The sequence below is a fragment of the Salvia splendens genome, unplaced genomic scaffold (genome assembly GCF_004379255.2).
Source record: "Salvia splendens isolate huo1 unplaced genomic scaffold, SspV2 ctg778, whole genome shotgun sequence".
NCBI classification, from domain to species: Eukaryota; Viridiplantae; Streptophyta; class Magnoliopsida; order Lamiales; family Lamiaceae; genus Salvia; species Salvia splendens.
The window spans coordinates 299-17627 of record NW_024599453.1 but is presented as its reverse complement, the minus strand read 5'-3'; the positions used below and the strand labels follow the sequence as shown (position 1 = coordinate 17627).

The window sequence follows — 17329 nt, the reverse complement described above, 5'->3', positions numbered from 1 at the left end:
TTGGAGTTGAACTTTTCTGGTAAAAAACAATACTATTTCACCCTAATTTGGTAATATTATATGTTGATTTATTATATCAGCATTGAGAGAAGAGATGAATCACATAAACTTAATCCGATGATTTTTATATAAGAGATATTACAATCGAGTTGAATTGTTTCCGGTCAACATTTTCCCGTGACTCAAACCATTTTTGATCATGGCCCCGGCGGCTTGTCCACAAAAACTCAACCGTTATTCTGAAATAAATGCAACGTTTACAACATTACAAGAATCAATGCTACAATAATCGAGGCCTTTTTTTCAATCCTTTAATTTGGTCAAACTTGACCACCCATGATGTAACGCCCCATGCCGCCGACGCTCACGACAAACCAAATTTGCATTTGCCTTTGCATTCTCAATTTATTGTAGGTCTATTTCAATTTTCCCTCCTATTTGGAATCACAATTCCTCAATTTTTGCATTATTTCACTATATATACACCTTCACAACTCTAGTGCTTTTCGCATTGCTTTTACTATATCCGAAACATAAACTTATCTGAAAATACGCATTTCCATATATGGATACGTATTCATACTCAGTAACTTCATCTCCATCTTCTTATTCAAATTCATCTAACACTTCAACTCACTTCACTTCTCGCAAAGAAAGGAACACCCAGCCGCCGCCGTATCTTTCGGCTCTCCATTCCGTTCGCAGACTTCCGGTGATCAAGAAAAAGCCTATTGCCCCGATGCCGGCGACCCCTCCAAAAATCTACAAGGTGGAGCCCGTCGATTTCAGGGATGTTGTTCAGAGGCTCACGGCGGCGCCGGAGTTCCAGAAGGTGGCGCCGCCGCCGCTTATGTTTGATGGCGGCTCAACGTCATCCCCTTCGGGCCTTGGATGGAACTCTTTTCTCATTAGAGAAAGCACTTCTTTAGATTTTTTTAATACTCCTACTATATGAATAAATTATTTTTGTATTGTCTAATTATAACTTACGAGGATGCATGATTTGAAAGCGTCCATGTCTTTCACGTATACTTCATTTCATTTTAAACCATCTCTCTCACAATAAGAGTCACATTTTACCATTATAGTAAGAGTCACATTTCATTTTTACCATAAATGATAAGTTCTTATTCGCCATTGATTTAAGTAATTGGATTAGTTAGGTTTCAGAATGCATGTAGCATACTTTGTATTCAACTATATTCTCCCCTGTCAATCTGGATTTATTTCGATTACTACAAAAAAGATTGGAGGAACCAGCAAATCACGAATGATAATCACTGAGTCCGTCTGCCAGTGGATACCCGTGGTCCAACAAAAAAAATGAAGACCAACTAGCTAGGTCCAACAAAAAAAATGAAGACCAATTAGCTAAAAATCTGTTGCAAGAACTTTTTTATTATCAAGTAAAAGTCAAGGGAAATGATATGTGGCCACATTATGGCCAGGCTGGTCATAATAAGGCATTATGGTCATTATATGTAAGAAACAGATCAGAGAAATTAATAACTGTTTAATGCTTATGTACTTTTACTAAACAACCCTTTACCAATATTAGAATTCTTCAATGCACTTTTTGGAAATGACGTGAAAGATTGAAACGGCAAAATGGAGATATAAAGTTAGTTTAATTTCAAATTCTAACTTATCATAATTTATTTATTTTAGATACTTTCATACTAACATTTAAAATTAACTTATTATATATTAATGATATAGTTATGTGTATACTTATTAGTATGAAAATTGTAATATCTTTACAATACACTACCTCGTTTTATAAAAATATACCAGTTTACCATTTTTGGTCGTCCACTAAAATTAATCAATTTCTAAATTTACAAAGTTTTAAACTTTGTCATACTATTAATAATGTAGACTCTACAATCTACAAGCATTTCTTCTCTCTTCCTTTACCAATTATATATTTAAAATTCGTATAATACACAACTATGCCTATTTTTAGTTGACGGAGATCGTACAATTTTTAATTAACACGGTACAAAACAAATTACTAAAAAGTCAAAAAAATATAAACGCATTTTTCCAATCTCTCTTGCCATATTAACTAAAACAAAACAAAAATAAAACATCAAGAGAACCACACTTTTCCTCTTATTAATCTCTCTTGGCATAAGTAGTTTTGTATTAAGCAAAAATACATGTCAAAATATTAGAGGGTACAATGTACTTTATATATTTGATGCTATTTCGGTGAATTCGTCGCCTTATTTAAAAAATTTATTTATGTTTAACATTAAGTTTTTATCCACTTCAGATTTTTTTAAATTATGTGTATGGATATGATATAGTGACAGGGAGTACATTATTTCGTGATAATATTTTTTTAATGTTTCACTGTAATATTTAGTTGTTTAAATGAATTAAAAGAGTTTATTAATTCAATATAAGATTAATTGAAACATTCAATTTTTCAAAACATTAATTAAACTTTATAATTCCAAATTTATACAATGAAAGATCAATCGATAAAAATAATTAGAATGCAATTATTTTTTGTGAGAATGAGAGATAACATTACCATGCTAGATTGCTAGTAGTATCATATGTGGGTATCATATATGAACACCATTCTCATTTAGTCCATCGTAAAATTATTCTTTCATTTTAATTCTTTAAAATCACCATCAACTCATTAATTTTACAAGTTACTTAGAAATCAAATTTTAATTCTCTATCATTTTAAAAAGAAATAGTAATCAAAGAAATTCAATTTTTAATTTGTAGCATTACATTTCCTTATTAATAAGCATTTGTGAACAATACCATATTTTAACAAATTATTAATTATTACTACTTCAAATTTTAATTATAAAGATGTGTTTTGGTTAAAATTAAATTATTTCATTAGAATCGATATTTAAACAGTACTCCCTCCGTCCATGAATAATATATAGACTCAATTTGACGTGCCACAAATTTAAAGAAATGTGATAGAAAAAGATAGTGGAATGTGAATGCATATTAGTTTAATAATAAAATGCTAAAGTTAGTGGAATATGAGCTTAATTACTAAAACATAGTAAAAAAATAAAATGAGACATTTATTGGTGTACGGATAAAAATGACAAAATGGAAAGATTATTAGTGGACGGAGGGAGTAGTATAATTAAAATTTAACTATTTTTATATCAATATATTGTTATATTTTTACATGTATTGACAAGTTATTTAAATAACAGGGATAGTTATTTTATAATTTTATTAGTTTAAATTAATAAGTGAAGTTAAACATAAAAAATCGCTAATAATATAATTTAAGTATTAGGAGCAGGATTATATTATGACTTCAAAATTAATTATACATATTAATAACCTAAATAATTTTCAGTGCCTCATTTTGAATTAATAAGATATAGTATTTGTTCGACTACAATTAGTATTGTTAAAACTGAACAAAATAGTTAAATTAAGTAACGTAACTAAAGTGTAAGGTTTAATTTTTTTCAAATAACTATAATAACAGAAAAACTATTTTTTTCCCTCATGCGATCTATTAATTTTCTGGTCGAAGTCGAAAATGGAGAATTTAGTTGAAGTCCGAATTATCAGATTGTTGGTTAGATACAAATGCATTTTTATATGAAAATACAAAAACAATATTAAGATGGAGTATCATATATTTAAGGGTATATTAGTCTTTAAAATATTGATACTTTTTAGATGCACTAACTTCATTGATTTAGCATTAATTGTATAATATTTTATTATTTTTTTAATTTTATGGCTGGTCATATTATGGCTGTTTAACATCACCCTAAAATTAAAGGGAAAACATGACAATCAACTGCACCTTAGTTTCCTCCCAATATCAACAACTAAAGCTTTGAATCCAAACATAACGACTTACAGATTATAAAGCATTTTTCCGTAAAGAGAAATAATTTGGTTGAGAAGCCAAGCTTCATTTAGAAGCCTTATGTACAAAGCATTATCGTTATAAAACCTTGATGCATGAAAACATGACGATGAATCTATTCACAGCACAATAATACAGGATTACATGATCAATCAAGAGACAATAATGTCATCAACATCAAGCCAGTCATTCGATTCCTTGTCCTTGTCGTTGTGCTTCGCATCAACATCCTTGGACGAGCTTTTTCCCAACTGAACCCAATCTCGTGAATCTTTATCAGAACTATCATTTGACTTTCTGTAACTTGTAGGGACATCTGCATCGTCATCCTCAAGATCACTAAATGATACGTCGTCATCATTCTCGATGGGAATAGTCTTTCCCACAGCATCACCAGTTTCTGTTTCTTCCTTTTGTTAGGAATTTTGTGATGATAACAACGAGTGATGGTACATCGGAACCGAGCGTGGAGTGTGCAACACATGATCAAGAAGAAAGAGTTCAAGATTTAGTTGTGCAACGGCTACAGCGGCAGTTGCAACTGCATGAGGTGATGCGATTCCTATAAATGCTCATGCAAGCCGCATAGATCAGTGAGAGAATATCTCCAGGTTCTGAGAGAAGAAACGAGAGAGAGAAATCAGCTGAGAGATCATAACAACAATCAATAGCTAGAGAGAGAGATACACACTATCTTTGTGAGGAACTAGCTTGTATAGTCTTCGGTTTGATGTGAGTTCATATGCGAAGAGAGAGTAGCTTGTTCTTGAGTGTGTGATCTTGTTGTATGATTGTAGTTCTTGATCGTGATTGAAGTAAATCGATCCGTTACTCTCCCGTGGATGTAGGCTTACGCCGAACCACGTTAAATCTCTCGTGTTCTTGTTTCCGTTTCGACTTTGCTCCGATCTCGATTCCCAACAAGTGGCGCCGTCTGTGGGAAGGAGGAGAATCGTTGGAAGAAGTCGGAGATGAAGAACGAAGGGAGATGCTGAAAGTAGCGTCTCGAATGCAGCGGTTTTGGAGAAGGAGATTGAGTTCTTGATCACGTCAGTTGAAGGGGACGACGGTGTGGTCAGTTTTGGTTCGTGCAGCTTTGAGCGATATTGTTGAGAAGTTTTCTGCATTGGCGATTCATTGTGGAGAGAGCTCGAAGGTTCATCGATCAAGAAAGAGGGAAGTTCTTGGTGATCGTTGGTGTAGCTCGCTCAATGATCGTTGCTCATACTGATGATCCATAATGGGATCGAGTATGGCGATATGCAACTCATTTCCGAAGCCTATGATGATGTTGATGGATATTGAAGGCCATGAGAGCCTTGATGAGATGATGCTTCAGAGGCAGACGACGATGGTGAGACATCTTGGATGGTGCAAAGATGGTGTTCGACGAAATGCCTGAAAGAGAAGTAAATTGACGAATGCCTGTGAGAGAAAAGGTATGCTGGAACACTGATTGCTTGGATGCCGAGAAGGGCGTTGGATTTAGTGGCTGACACCAAGCTCGGCAGTTCGGCACCAAGCTCAGCAGTTCGGCACCAAGCTCAGCAGTTCGGCACCAAGCTCGGCAGTTCGGTACCAAGCTCGGCAGTTCGGTACTAAGCTCGGCAGTTCGGCAGTTCGGCACCAAGCTCGGCAATTCGAGCAGAGCGTGTTCGACGAAATGTCTGAGAGAAGTTTTTAGTCAGTGAGCTGTTTTCAGTTGTTGAGTCTCCGAGGTTGAGCTTCTTGGTGAAGTGAGGAGATCGGGGATAAGGCCAGACATCATCACGTACAACACGCCGATCAATGGATGCTCGCGGGAATGCGATCTGGAGGAGGCTGTGAAGCCTTGTTTGTTGAATTGTCCGTGAGAGAGGTGCAACAGCCGTGTCATCCTAAGCGGTGAAGGTGGCATAATCTTGACAGAAATTTGGTTATCACTTATGAGAGATGTGTGATATCTCTAGGGATCAGCAACTCCAATTCTGAATCGGGGAAGATTCAGATTAGGTGGAGGTTTTGTCGTCCGGTGGAGGCGATCGTCCGGTGGGGGCGTTGTGGCTGATCAAGGAAGTGATAAAGGAGGATCTGGGTATGATTCTCGGAGTCAGGATGCTGACAATAATAGTCAAGATTGGCGCTACTCGGACATGAGATCAACAAAGAACAAAGTGATCGAAAGATGTGTTGTATCATCTCAAAAGGTGGAGGATTGTTAGGAATTTTGTGATGATAACAACGAGTGATGGTACATCGGAACCGAGCGTGGAGTGTGCAACACATGATCAAGAAGAAAGAGTTCAAGATTTAGTTGTGCAACGGCTACAGCGGCAGTTGCAACTGCATGAGGTGATGCGATTCCTATAAATGCTCATGCAAGCCGCATAGATCAGTGAGAGAATATCTCCAGGTTCTGAGAGAAGAAACGAGAGAGAGAAATCAGCTGAGAGATCATAACAACAATCAATAGCTAGAGAGAGAGATACACACTATCTTTGTGAGGAACTAGCTTGTATAGTCTTCGGTTTGATGTGAGTTCATATGCGAAGAGAGAGTAGCTTGTTCTTGAGTGTGTGATCTTGTTGTATGATTGTAGTTCTTGATCGTGATTGAAGTAAATCGATCCGTTACTCTCCCGTGGATGTAGGCTTACGCCGAACCACGTTAAATCTCTCGTGTTCTTGTTTCCGTTTCGACTTTGCTCCGATCTCGATTTCCAACACCTTTAACCAGTCATCTGCATCATCTTCATCCTTGTCTCCGGAAACATCCAAAGAGCTAGATCCCGAATGCTGATCTTTACCTTGCTCGTCAGGCTTTTCTTCAGTGACAGTCTTGTCAACAATTTGGATTCGAGTACTGCCTGCTGAGGATGCAACTGTTTTAGTATCTGGAGCTGTTGAAGTCCCAGTGTTCACTATAGATGCCTTTTCAGATACAGTTTCAGGGAATGGCGCCAAAAGGGGCTCTTCATAGTGAGAAGAATCAGTCTCCTCTGGCTTCAAAGAAATTTTCCCAGGTAAGTTTTCAGTATTAGTTGAATTTCGCTTCTTCAATTCAGGTGTCAATAGGGCCCTGGCTTCCAGAATCTGCATGGTGGTGGTAATGGAGTGTTGGATATATTTGAAGCTTAGACAGTGAATTAATAAGTACAGCATGGTAATGCATTTGGTAACAGGGTCATATACATTCCAATAACTTCAAAAAACTAACTGTTTTAGTTCAACTCCATGCATCTATCTAAACATTATAATACACTACACAAGTCCAGCTAATTCAGTGACAGAAAACAGAAGTGGTGTGTTACAGTGAAAATAAATGCATTAAGAACAGAAGGTTATCGAGAATTTGTGACAGATCTCAATCAATGGACTTCTATCATGTTAGAGTTTAATAAATGCAAACTTGCCTTACAGGAAACTTTTAGACATCTGTGGATTAGTCAAAAAATAATACTACCTCCGTCCCACAATAAGAGTCACATTTTGCCATTTTGGTCCGTCCCACAATAAGTCACATTTCACTTTTACCATAAATGGTAAGTAGGTTCCACATTCCACTAACTTCACTCACATTCTATTATAAACCCAATATAAAAAAGTGGACCCCATATTCCGCTAACTTTTTCAACTCACTATTCTTTACATTTCTTAAAACTCGTGCTCACACCAAATGTGACTCATATTGTGGGACAGAGGTAGTACTACTATTATGAATTATAAAATACAGTATATACCTTGAATTCGCACTACCAAGCATATGTACATAGCTAACCAATATGAGGCTGAGAATAAGTTAATCACAAGAAGTTGAAAACAAAGAGCTAGAAACGAGCAGAAGCTGGATATGTGGAAAGAGAACTGAAGCTGCAAAGTAATACGAAACGAGTAAACTACAAAATCAGGTTGAATTAGGAGGGAAACAATATCACTAAAACATGTTAATTGGGTTTACAAACATGAGCAATGCACATTTTCTAGTCCAATGGCAACCAAGTGTATGAAGTACAGAGATAATACACCAAGTAGGCTCTTTTGCTATTAATTTAGTTTTTATGCTGTTTGAAAAACTATCAGTTACCTACTTAGTGAAATTTGGCTGTAAGATCTACAAAATTAACCAAGGCACAAGGCACTTAGGTTCTGATGAAATTCGACCTTTACTCATTTATTTATCATTATCATATGCTGCGCAAGCCCTAGCATACCCCCCACCCCGTCCCACCAAATATTATTTCTCAGCATGCAGTGAACTGAATGAGCTGAAACAAACAACCATATGGTGGAATATTTGGTCATGACCGAACAAGTCAACTACCCAACTCAAAAGTCTGCAAGATAAACGTATGCCCAATTATCATGGATAACACACAAATACATTTAAGTATTTCCTTGTGCACCACTGACTTGTAAATGTCTCTATTGGGTGGATTTGCCCTGCACCTTGATGGGTGACAGGTGTATAATGCAATAACTTTAAAGTAATAACAGAAGTACATATCAGTAAAAAAATTCTCTGTTTCCTTCTCACAAAACTATCCATCCAGTTTCATTTTAAGTTTTAACTAAACTTATCATGTATGCATAGAAAATAAACTACTTGCTCTTCGGTTTCATGATGTGAAATGTTTAAAAGTACAAAGAACAAGAATGAAGGGTCTGATAGACGATTGCAGTAATGATGAAAAAGAACCTGTGGTGTTGACAGAAGTACAGCATCATTCTTATCCAGTCTAGGGTGAACAAGCACAAAGTAAATCTTCCAAAAACAGCTTTCAGTCATGTATCCAGGGCAGAGCTCAATCCTTAGTGCAGCTAACCTTGGGGCAAATCGTTCAACTGCTAAAGCATGTTCTTGTTGGGCATCCGACAAATCAAAATCTGGCAGATAAAAGAAAAATAGCGAGTCAAACAAATCTCACATGCAAATCTAACTGCCCAAGAATATTGAAATTTCATGCCACCAATCTCCAATTTACCATATAAGAAAAAACTTCAAGGATTTCATAGTTTAGGTCCAAATATTATATTAATATTGCAATTGCATGCCACCATATAACGATTAACAAAACTAGAAGATTTCATACTTCAGGAAATTCATTCACAAATCCTGATATGCCAAGTGACTACCTTGCTAGAGAGTATAGAAATCTATAATAATTTTGCCGTAACAAAGACAGGTAATAATTGAATTGGATGAAACTATTATTCACAATAAGAAAATGGTTCTGCATGGTCCAGCAAAGGTTGCAATTAAGCCAGGTATTCCCAAAGCTTGATTTCCAGCACTTACTCTAAGGAACGCCTAATTAAATGTGAGCAATGATATTTGGGCAAACTGTAACCTTTCCAAGATTGGCTAAACTTGATTATTGATAAGACTGTGTTTTACATAGTGATGCATTTTCATTTAACCATTGATAGTAGAATCTTGTTATAAGACCTAGGAAGGGGAATTAAACTAGCTCATTAAGATGATGAATGACATTAATTAGTGGAACTATAGTGGAAAAGATTTAAGCAATTATTTTTACATTTAAATCACATCTCGTTGTTATACTACAAAGTTCAGAGTAGTGTCCAGTTGAACATAACTAACTGTCAAGTATGAGCTTACCAAGGCCAGAATTATTTGAGTTTGAGCTAGCCAAAACTCAACAACTAAGACCAGTTCAGATCCTTACATATCATTTTCACATTAAGCTCAAATCAGACATAAACAGCTTTGAAGTTTGATAAACTGTTGTCAATGCAATGCATCGTGATCCAAAATATCACAGAGTATCCAAGTTATTAGTTACGCCTTTTCCATGGTATTCATACCAGCACAGGAATTCCCCAATCACTCCTTAGTCAAGAACTTAAGATAAGCAATCAGCCATAATAAAGTACCAACAACTCTCAATCACAGATAGACACATATAGCATTGTCTAGTGAGTAACCGAAATTCCATTCATAAAAGCAGAAGAGGACCAAAAAGAGTCTTTGTGAAGTAAACATCAACTGCATCTATAATAGATTTCCACATACCTGGCAAGCTTCATCAGCTGTAGCATTGATCAAAAACCTATTAACCTATAGAATGTGCATTAAGAGAGGGGGAAAAGGTATAAGCAATGTTCAACGTACCGTCATCATCTTCATCATCTGGAGGTAATGGGAAATCCATCCAAGTCTCCGGATGCATAGCGACGTCACGCGCGAAAGCCACCACTTCCTCAGTAACACCAATAGCAGTTCCATCCCCCAAGGAACCGATGACATCCTGCTTCTCTCTGTCATCATCCAATTGCAGGAAATTCGAAGCCAATTTAGTGATTTCAGAAACATTGATATTGTTAGACAGCCGCGAAATCCCGCTTTTAAACTTGCCCCCAATCTCCGCGAAATCATCTCGGATCTTCAACATCGGATCCTGCTCCGAATCCAGTAAATCGTCGCCGGTCTTCACCTCAGCTTGCGGAGGAGGGGCCAGGAATGAAGCTACGCCCCAAAACTGGCGGGTTAGGGTTTTACTGATCTCCGAGAGATCCTCTTTGACGCCGCGAGACGGCGTCGTAGGTGAGGACACCTCGTCGTCATCGGATCCAGAGTTATCGGGCAGCTTAGCTTCGGGCTGCGTAGCATCGTCACCGTCACCGTGGTCGTCGAAGTTGAGAGAGTTTGCTATGGATCGGGCCAGCCATGACATTATGTGAATAAAGGAAAGTAAATCGGGGCGGTCGCCGGCGATCTGTGTTCCGTACAATGGGGGATTGAGAAGTGGATTCTACTGAAGAGGTTGGTCTGTAGTTTTCAGCACAAGAAAGAGCATATTCATTTTTGCCTGTTTTGCTATAAGACCCCTCAGATTTCAGCTTTTTTACATTCAAACCCAAAATATCCATCTGTAACTGACATTGAATTTGAATTATAATTATATCATCACTTCATTGAAATACTAGTATTACTAATTTAGTTTATATTCCTTGGGTAAACTAGCAATAACTAATGTAACTTATCATTTAAGAAAAATAGTGTATACTTTTTTCCTACATAGGGTGTGTTCCGTGATTAATTATCTTATGACGATTAAGTTTCTGTAAATTTGAATTCGACCAAAACAATTTAGGTGGAGACTAGTATATTTTATTCTTTCTTCATTATTACATAATATGCACCATCTCATCATAAGCAAAATTTACCCAATACATAATGATTGCGGTTTTTTTCCGTCATTATAAAAATATCAGTAATAGGGTTGAATGACCGTTCCTCTTAGGAAAATTGCATGTATAATTGAATTTAAATTTCTATATATTTTATTTATTCTAAATCAGTTTGCAGAAATTAACTTTTGTTGGTCCTCTTCTGAATCTGAATTGGACATAGGTAACCAATCTAATACTTACTCCGTAAGTTGGAGTTTGTAGAAAGTCGCGGTTAATGTGCTGACATATATATGATCCCACCGATATCTTTTTGATTTATACCATGTCCAATAAACACGCTTTTAACTATATATGGAGAAAATTTGGTCTGCTCATATTTGAGAATGTGAATGAATACAAGATAATCAAAGATACAAGAGGTTGAAGAGTAAAAAATTACTACATGACTTTTAAGTTTTAAGAGTGTTTTAAGTTGATCGAAGAGTTTAGTAGAAGTTGATTAAGAAGCGACACCAATGTAGCTAGGGTTTTAGACTTGATCTGATTAATATTTGACAAAAAGAACTCCGGTATTTTTAAGAAGGAGATTTTTTTCTTTTTGTTAGTTTATTATAGTGTGTGAGGGAATGTTTATTGGTGTTAAAACTTTTGAGCTTTATTTCAAGAAAAGGCGATAAGAATAAAAAGCACTCTATATTATCTCTTTCCAAAATAGTCCAAAATTTGAACATAACTTAAATATTCTTCTTCCAATAAAATCTAAATTGGTAAACGAAGAAAAATTGTCTAGGATGTACTCTTATAGGCTTTGACCTACATTTTAATCTCCAATCAAGTATTTAAATTTAACTATTTATACTGCACCCACCAACTCGATTATTAAATTTGAAAATTAGACTCATAAATCTTTTTATGAGAAGCCCATATCACGTAATCATGACACTATGGACTTTTAAAGATTATGAAAATATGTTACACCCTGTACTTTTTTTCTTGACATGATACTTTACTTAGCTTAAGTATTAATAAAATAAACACAATAATAAAAAATGTTATCATAATGACCTTCATGATTACCACACTCACTATTGATCCCACACTATAAATTACTCACTCCGTCTCATAGTAGATGTCACACTTTCCTTTTTAGTTCGTCCCATAAAAATGTCATATTTCCTCTTTTGAAAAAAGTTTTCTCTCACATCAATTATAAAATTATATTTTCTGTAACCACTTAACACACAAAACAGCCTCCCCTAAAATCTCGTATCATCTCCCAAATGTGCCATCTTCTTTGGGACGGAGGGAGTATAAACTATAAACGGTGAGATTTGCTATTAAATAAACCTTTATAGAATCTAATCAAGTTCAAAAAATAATTTAACCCAACTTTAAACTCAAACTATCTCTATATAAACCACACATTATGCTAAGTTTCAATATGAGAATAATATCTGTGCAACCATACTATGCTAAGAAGAGGCTTCACCACCACCGCACCACCCATCTCCGCCGTGGAACTTGGTTGGTGCCGGTTGCGGAGGCGACGGCGGAGGTGGAAGGTCGGCTCGGTACGGTTGGGGAACAGGCGGAGAGGGTTCCTCCTCGCCGTCCGGCCAGTGGTGCAATGGGCGGTGATTGTGCGGCCCTTCCGCTTGTTAAAGAAATTGGTGGCGGAGCTAGCGGCGAACGGGCGGCTGCTGGAGGCGTATTGCCGGACTCTGCCGCTGCTCCGCCTTCAGCTCTTCCCGTAGTGTTGAAATATTTGTCGGTCATTGGTTGGATGATTGGGTGAGGATATGATTCCAATTTTGATCAGAGTTATGTCCACATCGATATAATGTTATGTAACTTGTAGTATTTGCAATTGTAATTAAATGGTCTTATATTTGTATGATTGTACCACTGCACATGGTCATGTATCTTGAACCAACATTTTATATAGTAAATCTTCAAACCCCACATCAATTGATCTCACAACCGATACGAGACATTGAGTCCGTAACAGAATATAACCAACAAAAGGAGTGATGAAAGATAAAGAGTAAGAGATCTTATTTACATCTATTGACATATGATAATTCATTTACATTGGATAAAAGAAGTTAACATTTACATATGTTGCAAATATAATCAAGATTAGGTAGGTTTGAAGTTACCGGAGAGCCACTCCAGCTGCGACCAGATCAAGCCTCGCAGCGAGAAGCTCGTTCTCTCTTCCTCCCCGCTGCTTGTTCTAGAAGGCGTAGACTCCGGAGATGTCCCCGGGGATACGTTTTCAAAAACTGTCCGCCCTCCTATTTCTCGTCTCACCACCTCCACCGTTTCCGGACTCACATCTTCCCCTGTTGCGTCTTTCAGGTAGAACGTCCCCACTGCGTTTTCGCCACGAGTCCCAATCTCCGCCCGGTTATTGATAGCCCGTTCTCCCGAAGAACACTTGTAACGTCCGATAGCAGTCCCGTCCGGTTCTTGGTGCAAATTTTTAGTCTCAATCCCTGCATATATCATTCAAGTAGACATTAGGTAACTGATTGTACTAATTAATACAGAGTTCAGAATTGTTTAATCAATCAAACTAATTAACATGAAACATTGATGAAATTTACAAAAACATACATGGGAAACTCTCCTTTCTGTGGCAGCAACCAAACATTTGGTAACCCGGTGCTTCTCGCTATCGGTCTCTAACGTCCCGTTCTTGTCCGTTATGTAATATTCCTACGATAATTTTTCGATAAAGGCTTCTTTATAAGAGGAGAGGGTACCTGAATAAAAAATTAGATTCATTGAGATGAGTATATACCTGAAATGCAGTAGAGCCTTGAGAGCCAATGGCAGCATGGTGAACCACAAAGTTCAAGTCCGTGAGAGCACAGACCGTGTCGAATAGCAGCTTAGGCCCGGTCTCTGCTCCTCACGGTAACAATCGAGTAGCCGGTTTCCTTGCACCTCTGTATCTTCACATGAGTCCCAATCTGCCCCTTCCTCTGCTCCTTCCGGCATCCACCATACACATTGATGCCGTCCCATTCGCTGTTTCCGTTGCAGCACGAGCAGCATTGGTCGTAGTCTCGGTCCGCGGCCATCAGCTGGTGGAGGCGCCTCTCCGTGTGGGGGGGAAGGGGAAGCCAGAGTCACACTATGCCTCTCGTCCTCGTGGTGGTGGGCCTCCACCACATTCTCGAGGTGGGACCGTACTTGGGCTGCCCGGGCAGGGTCGGCCATCCGCCCGGCATTGCCAGAGGTGTCCTCGACATAGATGATGCATGCCGCCCGGCCCTTGTGAGTCCATGCCACGGCGGCAGAGATGTGGCAGTCCATCTCAGCGAGGACGGCCGACATCTCTGACATCAGGCCCGGCCTGTCCAGCCCCGTCATCTCGAATGCCACGTGGTCTGCCGATACGCCTCTAGGCCTGGCCTCCTTGTTTGGCAGCCTACTTTTGCAAATGGCCTAAAAAATTAAATAACCTTTAGTTTATGACTCTCTATGTAATGCAATTGTAACAATAGTGAGTGGTAGTAGTAAAAAAGCAAGGAACCTCTTGGATTTGATGGATAAGGTTTTGATCAGTGAGTTTGTAGCCTTGTTGATCTGTGACGTGGAAGACTGGAATCCATGCAATGAAAACAGCTTAGAATGAATATAAAAAACACCAAATTTGGGTTGGTGAACTGAAATGTAAGATATACTAAAATATAAGAAAATGAATATGTTAATATTGGGCTGGCCTCACCATCCATCAACCAACCACCATCGGAGGAGATGTAAGATTTGGAAATGAGGAGGTCAAGATCTGTAAGAACTTGGACCATCTCCAGCAGCACCCCATGCTTATTAGCACTATCAACCTGCACTCACCAAAAAAAATTTCCATCATTAATTAACATAAAAAATACACAGCGAATATGAATGTGTGTAAGATTTGGAAATGAGGAGTAATATTTGCTTCGAATAAATATCTTTACCACAGATTAAAATAACTTAGAAAATGAAACTACAAACTTTGTTGCTTAGTAAACTATAGATCATAACTATATGGTTCAAAGCACTCAAAGATAGTATACTACTAGAATATTGTATTCTTAAACCTAATACAAGTATGAAACAAAATGCAAACACATCTCCATAACTTCATCTAGATTAGATGAAAGAATTTTAAGTTCCATAAATTGCATAAGAATTCAAAAGGATCAAGTTCTGAAAAATGTGCAGCAAATAGGAATATTCAGATATACACAATTCTTTGATGGTAGTAATGAAGTTGAGGTCTATTCTAAAACTACATGTACTAACCATGATGAGACTGCAATCTGGATATATGTCATTGTCAACAGAAACCCTGAAAACCCCAACACATAATCAGATGAAGTTAGAGCAAACTAATTAAGCATATTAAAAAAATTAATTATGTAATATGAAACCCTACACAAACAAACCTTGGAGGATGGATTCTTTCTAAAAGAAATTCAAAGTCTGGATCAATGTAGGGCGTGTATGTGATATCCATCATTCGATGAAACTGCACAATTAATTCCAATTCACAATTACTAACTCTCAAAGCCACCAACTTTCAATGTCAAGAACGTTAATTATATGTATGTATATATATAGTATGTTTGTGGATGGGTGGGTGAAGATAAAGGAGACATTGTGTGCTCCTTGTTAATCAAGTCTATTATACAAGAAAGCAACATATACACGTTAAACTATCATGGAAAATATTAGGTTCTTGAAAAGAAGGAAAATTACCAACTTGAAATTATATTCCAATTTGACTAGGATTCGAAAGTCCGGATCACCAAATTGGGGATGCACTGAATTCTTGGCATTCTTGCAACAAAAGAGACAAAGTGAGTCACATCACAAAATCTATCGAAAAGAAAAAAGGATAAATCTGACGAATGAGATATACATTGTTGAAATCTTGACACCAAGATTCCGTATCATCAATGCATGAGAAATGGAGTAATTAATATCCAAATAAGGGAAGGGAAGTGATTCACTCAACAAGAATAATGAACCACAAATTGACTTACAAGCCGGCCGTCGGCGTGAAAACTCTGCAAACTATAAGGGTTTTCGGAGCAATTAATTTTGTGTGTGTGTGTGTGTTTGTGTGTAGAGAGAGAGAGTTGTGATTTGAAATTAGGAGAGGGAGAAATAGGGTAGAAGAGAAGAGGTATTAAAGTTAGTATAGTCAACGAAGGTGGAGATGGGTACAGAGGAATCAGAGCTGGAACGCGCACGTAGAAACGGTGGATGACGTGGCGCGTGGATCGAACGTCGTAGTCATCTCTAAATTTGGGTTGCAAGGCTAAAATGTCCAATTCTAGAACGCTCTAGTAGATTGACGTCACCTTCATCACAAAATTCACGTGTCACGGTAAATTAATTTCTAACTCTTTCAAAGAGGTAGATTAGCAATATTCTTTATTGTATTTGAAGAAAATATGTTGAGGAAATAATTAATTACTAAAATAAGTCTATATATTGTTATTATTCAACAAAGAGAAAAGTATTGTTGATTCTTTTACTTTGAGATTCTTCTGTTATGGCTCCTTGATCGAATAATTTTCTATGGAGGTTCTATGAATTGATAGTAAAGCATATGATTGTTGAAGACAACGACAATAATAGACAAATATGTATGTACCCATCAAATATAAATATTAAAGAGGGACAAATATGTATGTAACGGATCCACGTCAATCCACATGGATAATAATAAAGAAATGGTGATGCTAATTTCTTGGTATTAAAAAACTTATCCATTGGCTTTGGTTAATCTCTGGATTTAATTATGTTTGTTTGAGAACATTTTCGAGTATTTGCTTTTGTTTGACGCTTCATGCCTTCCTTACTAGATGTTATAACCAAATGAATACTCCTCTAATACTTATAACACCATAATCCAAAACTAAGATTAAATCTACATCTTTGAATTTTAAAATGAGTGGAAGAGAAAATATTGTTAAAATTAAAACATCAAAATTGAAAGCGAATCTATTCAGACATCCGAACATATAATTTCAAAATTCTGGTACCCAAAATCTATTGAATATTAGGTCGGGATCAGATATACATGAAACTCAAGAACTAAATTTGCAGCCCTAGTTTAAAGTGCATGTAAAATAATTACGAAAAAGTTTTATGTCTCACATATGTGACATGTGATAGAATCCTAAATATATTGAATTTTAATATAATACGCCATTCATCCCACAATAGGAGTCACATTTGTGTGACTCCTAAACAGAATCCTAAACAGAATTGAATTTTTAATATAATACGCCATCCATCCCACAATAGG

At 36.9% G+C, this 17329-nt stretch overlaps 1 protein-coding gene and 1 pseudogene across 4 annotated transcripts; both read right to left on the bottom strand.

Moving 5' to 3' along the window:
* Positions 1-3879: 3879 nt before the first annotated feature.
* On the bottom strand, positions 3880-10694 carry LOC121791325. 4 transcript variants are annotated; one of them, XM_042189317.1, is made up of 4 exons: positions 9992-10694; positions 8555-8742; positions 6586-6951; positions 3880-4290 (listed from the first exon to the last, which is right to left on the bottom strand). In XM_042189317.1, the coding sequence occupies exons 1-4, from the start codon at positions 10551-10553 to the stop codon at positions 4033-4035; spliced, it is 1374 nt and encodes a 457-aa protein (XP_042045251.1). In that variant the 5' UTR covers positions 10554-10694; the 3' UTR covers positions 3880-4032. The 4 variants fall into 4 exon arrangements, 2 of the variants coding, with proteins under 2 accessions (XP_042045251.1, XP_042045252.1); XR_006048511.1 differs by having other exon boundaries at positions 4165-4494; positions 4572-6951; positions 9992-10693; XR_006048512.1 differs by having other exon boundaries at positions 4165-6275; positions 6353-6951; positions 9992-10692.
* A 2282-nt stretch (positions 10695-12976) lies between these two features.
* Positions 12977-15815, bottom strand: LOC121791321 (annotated as a pseudogene).
* Between the last annotated feature and the right edge of the window lie 1514 nt (positions 15816-17329).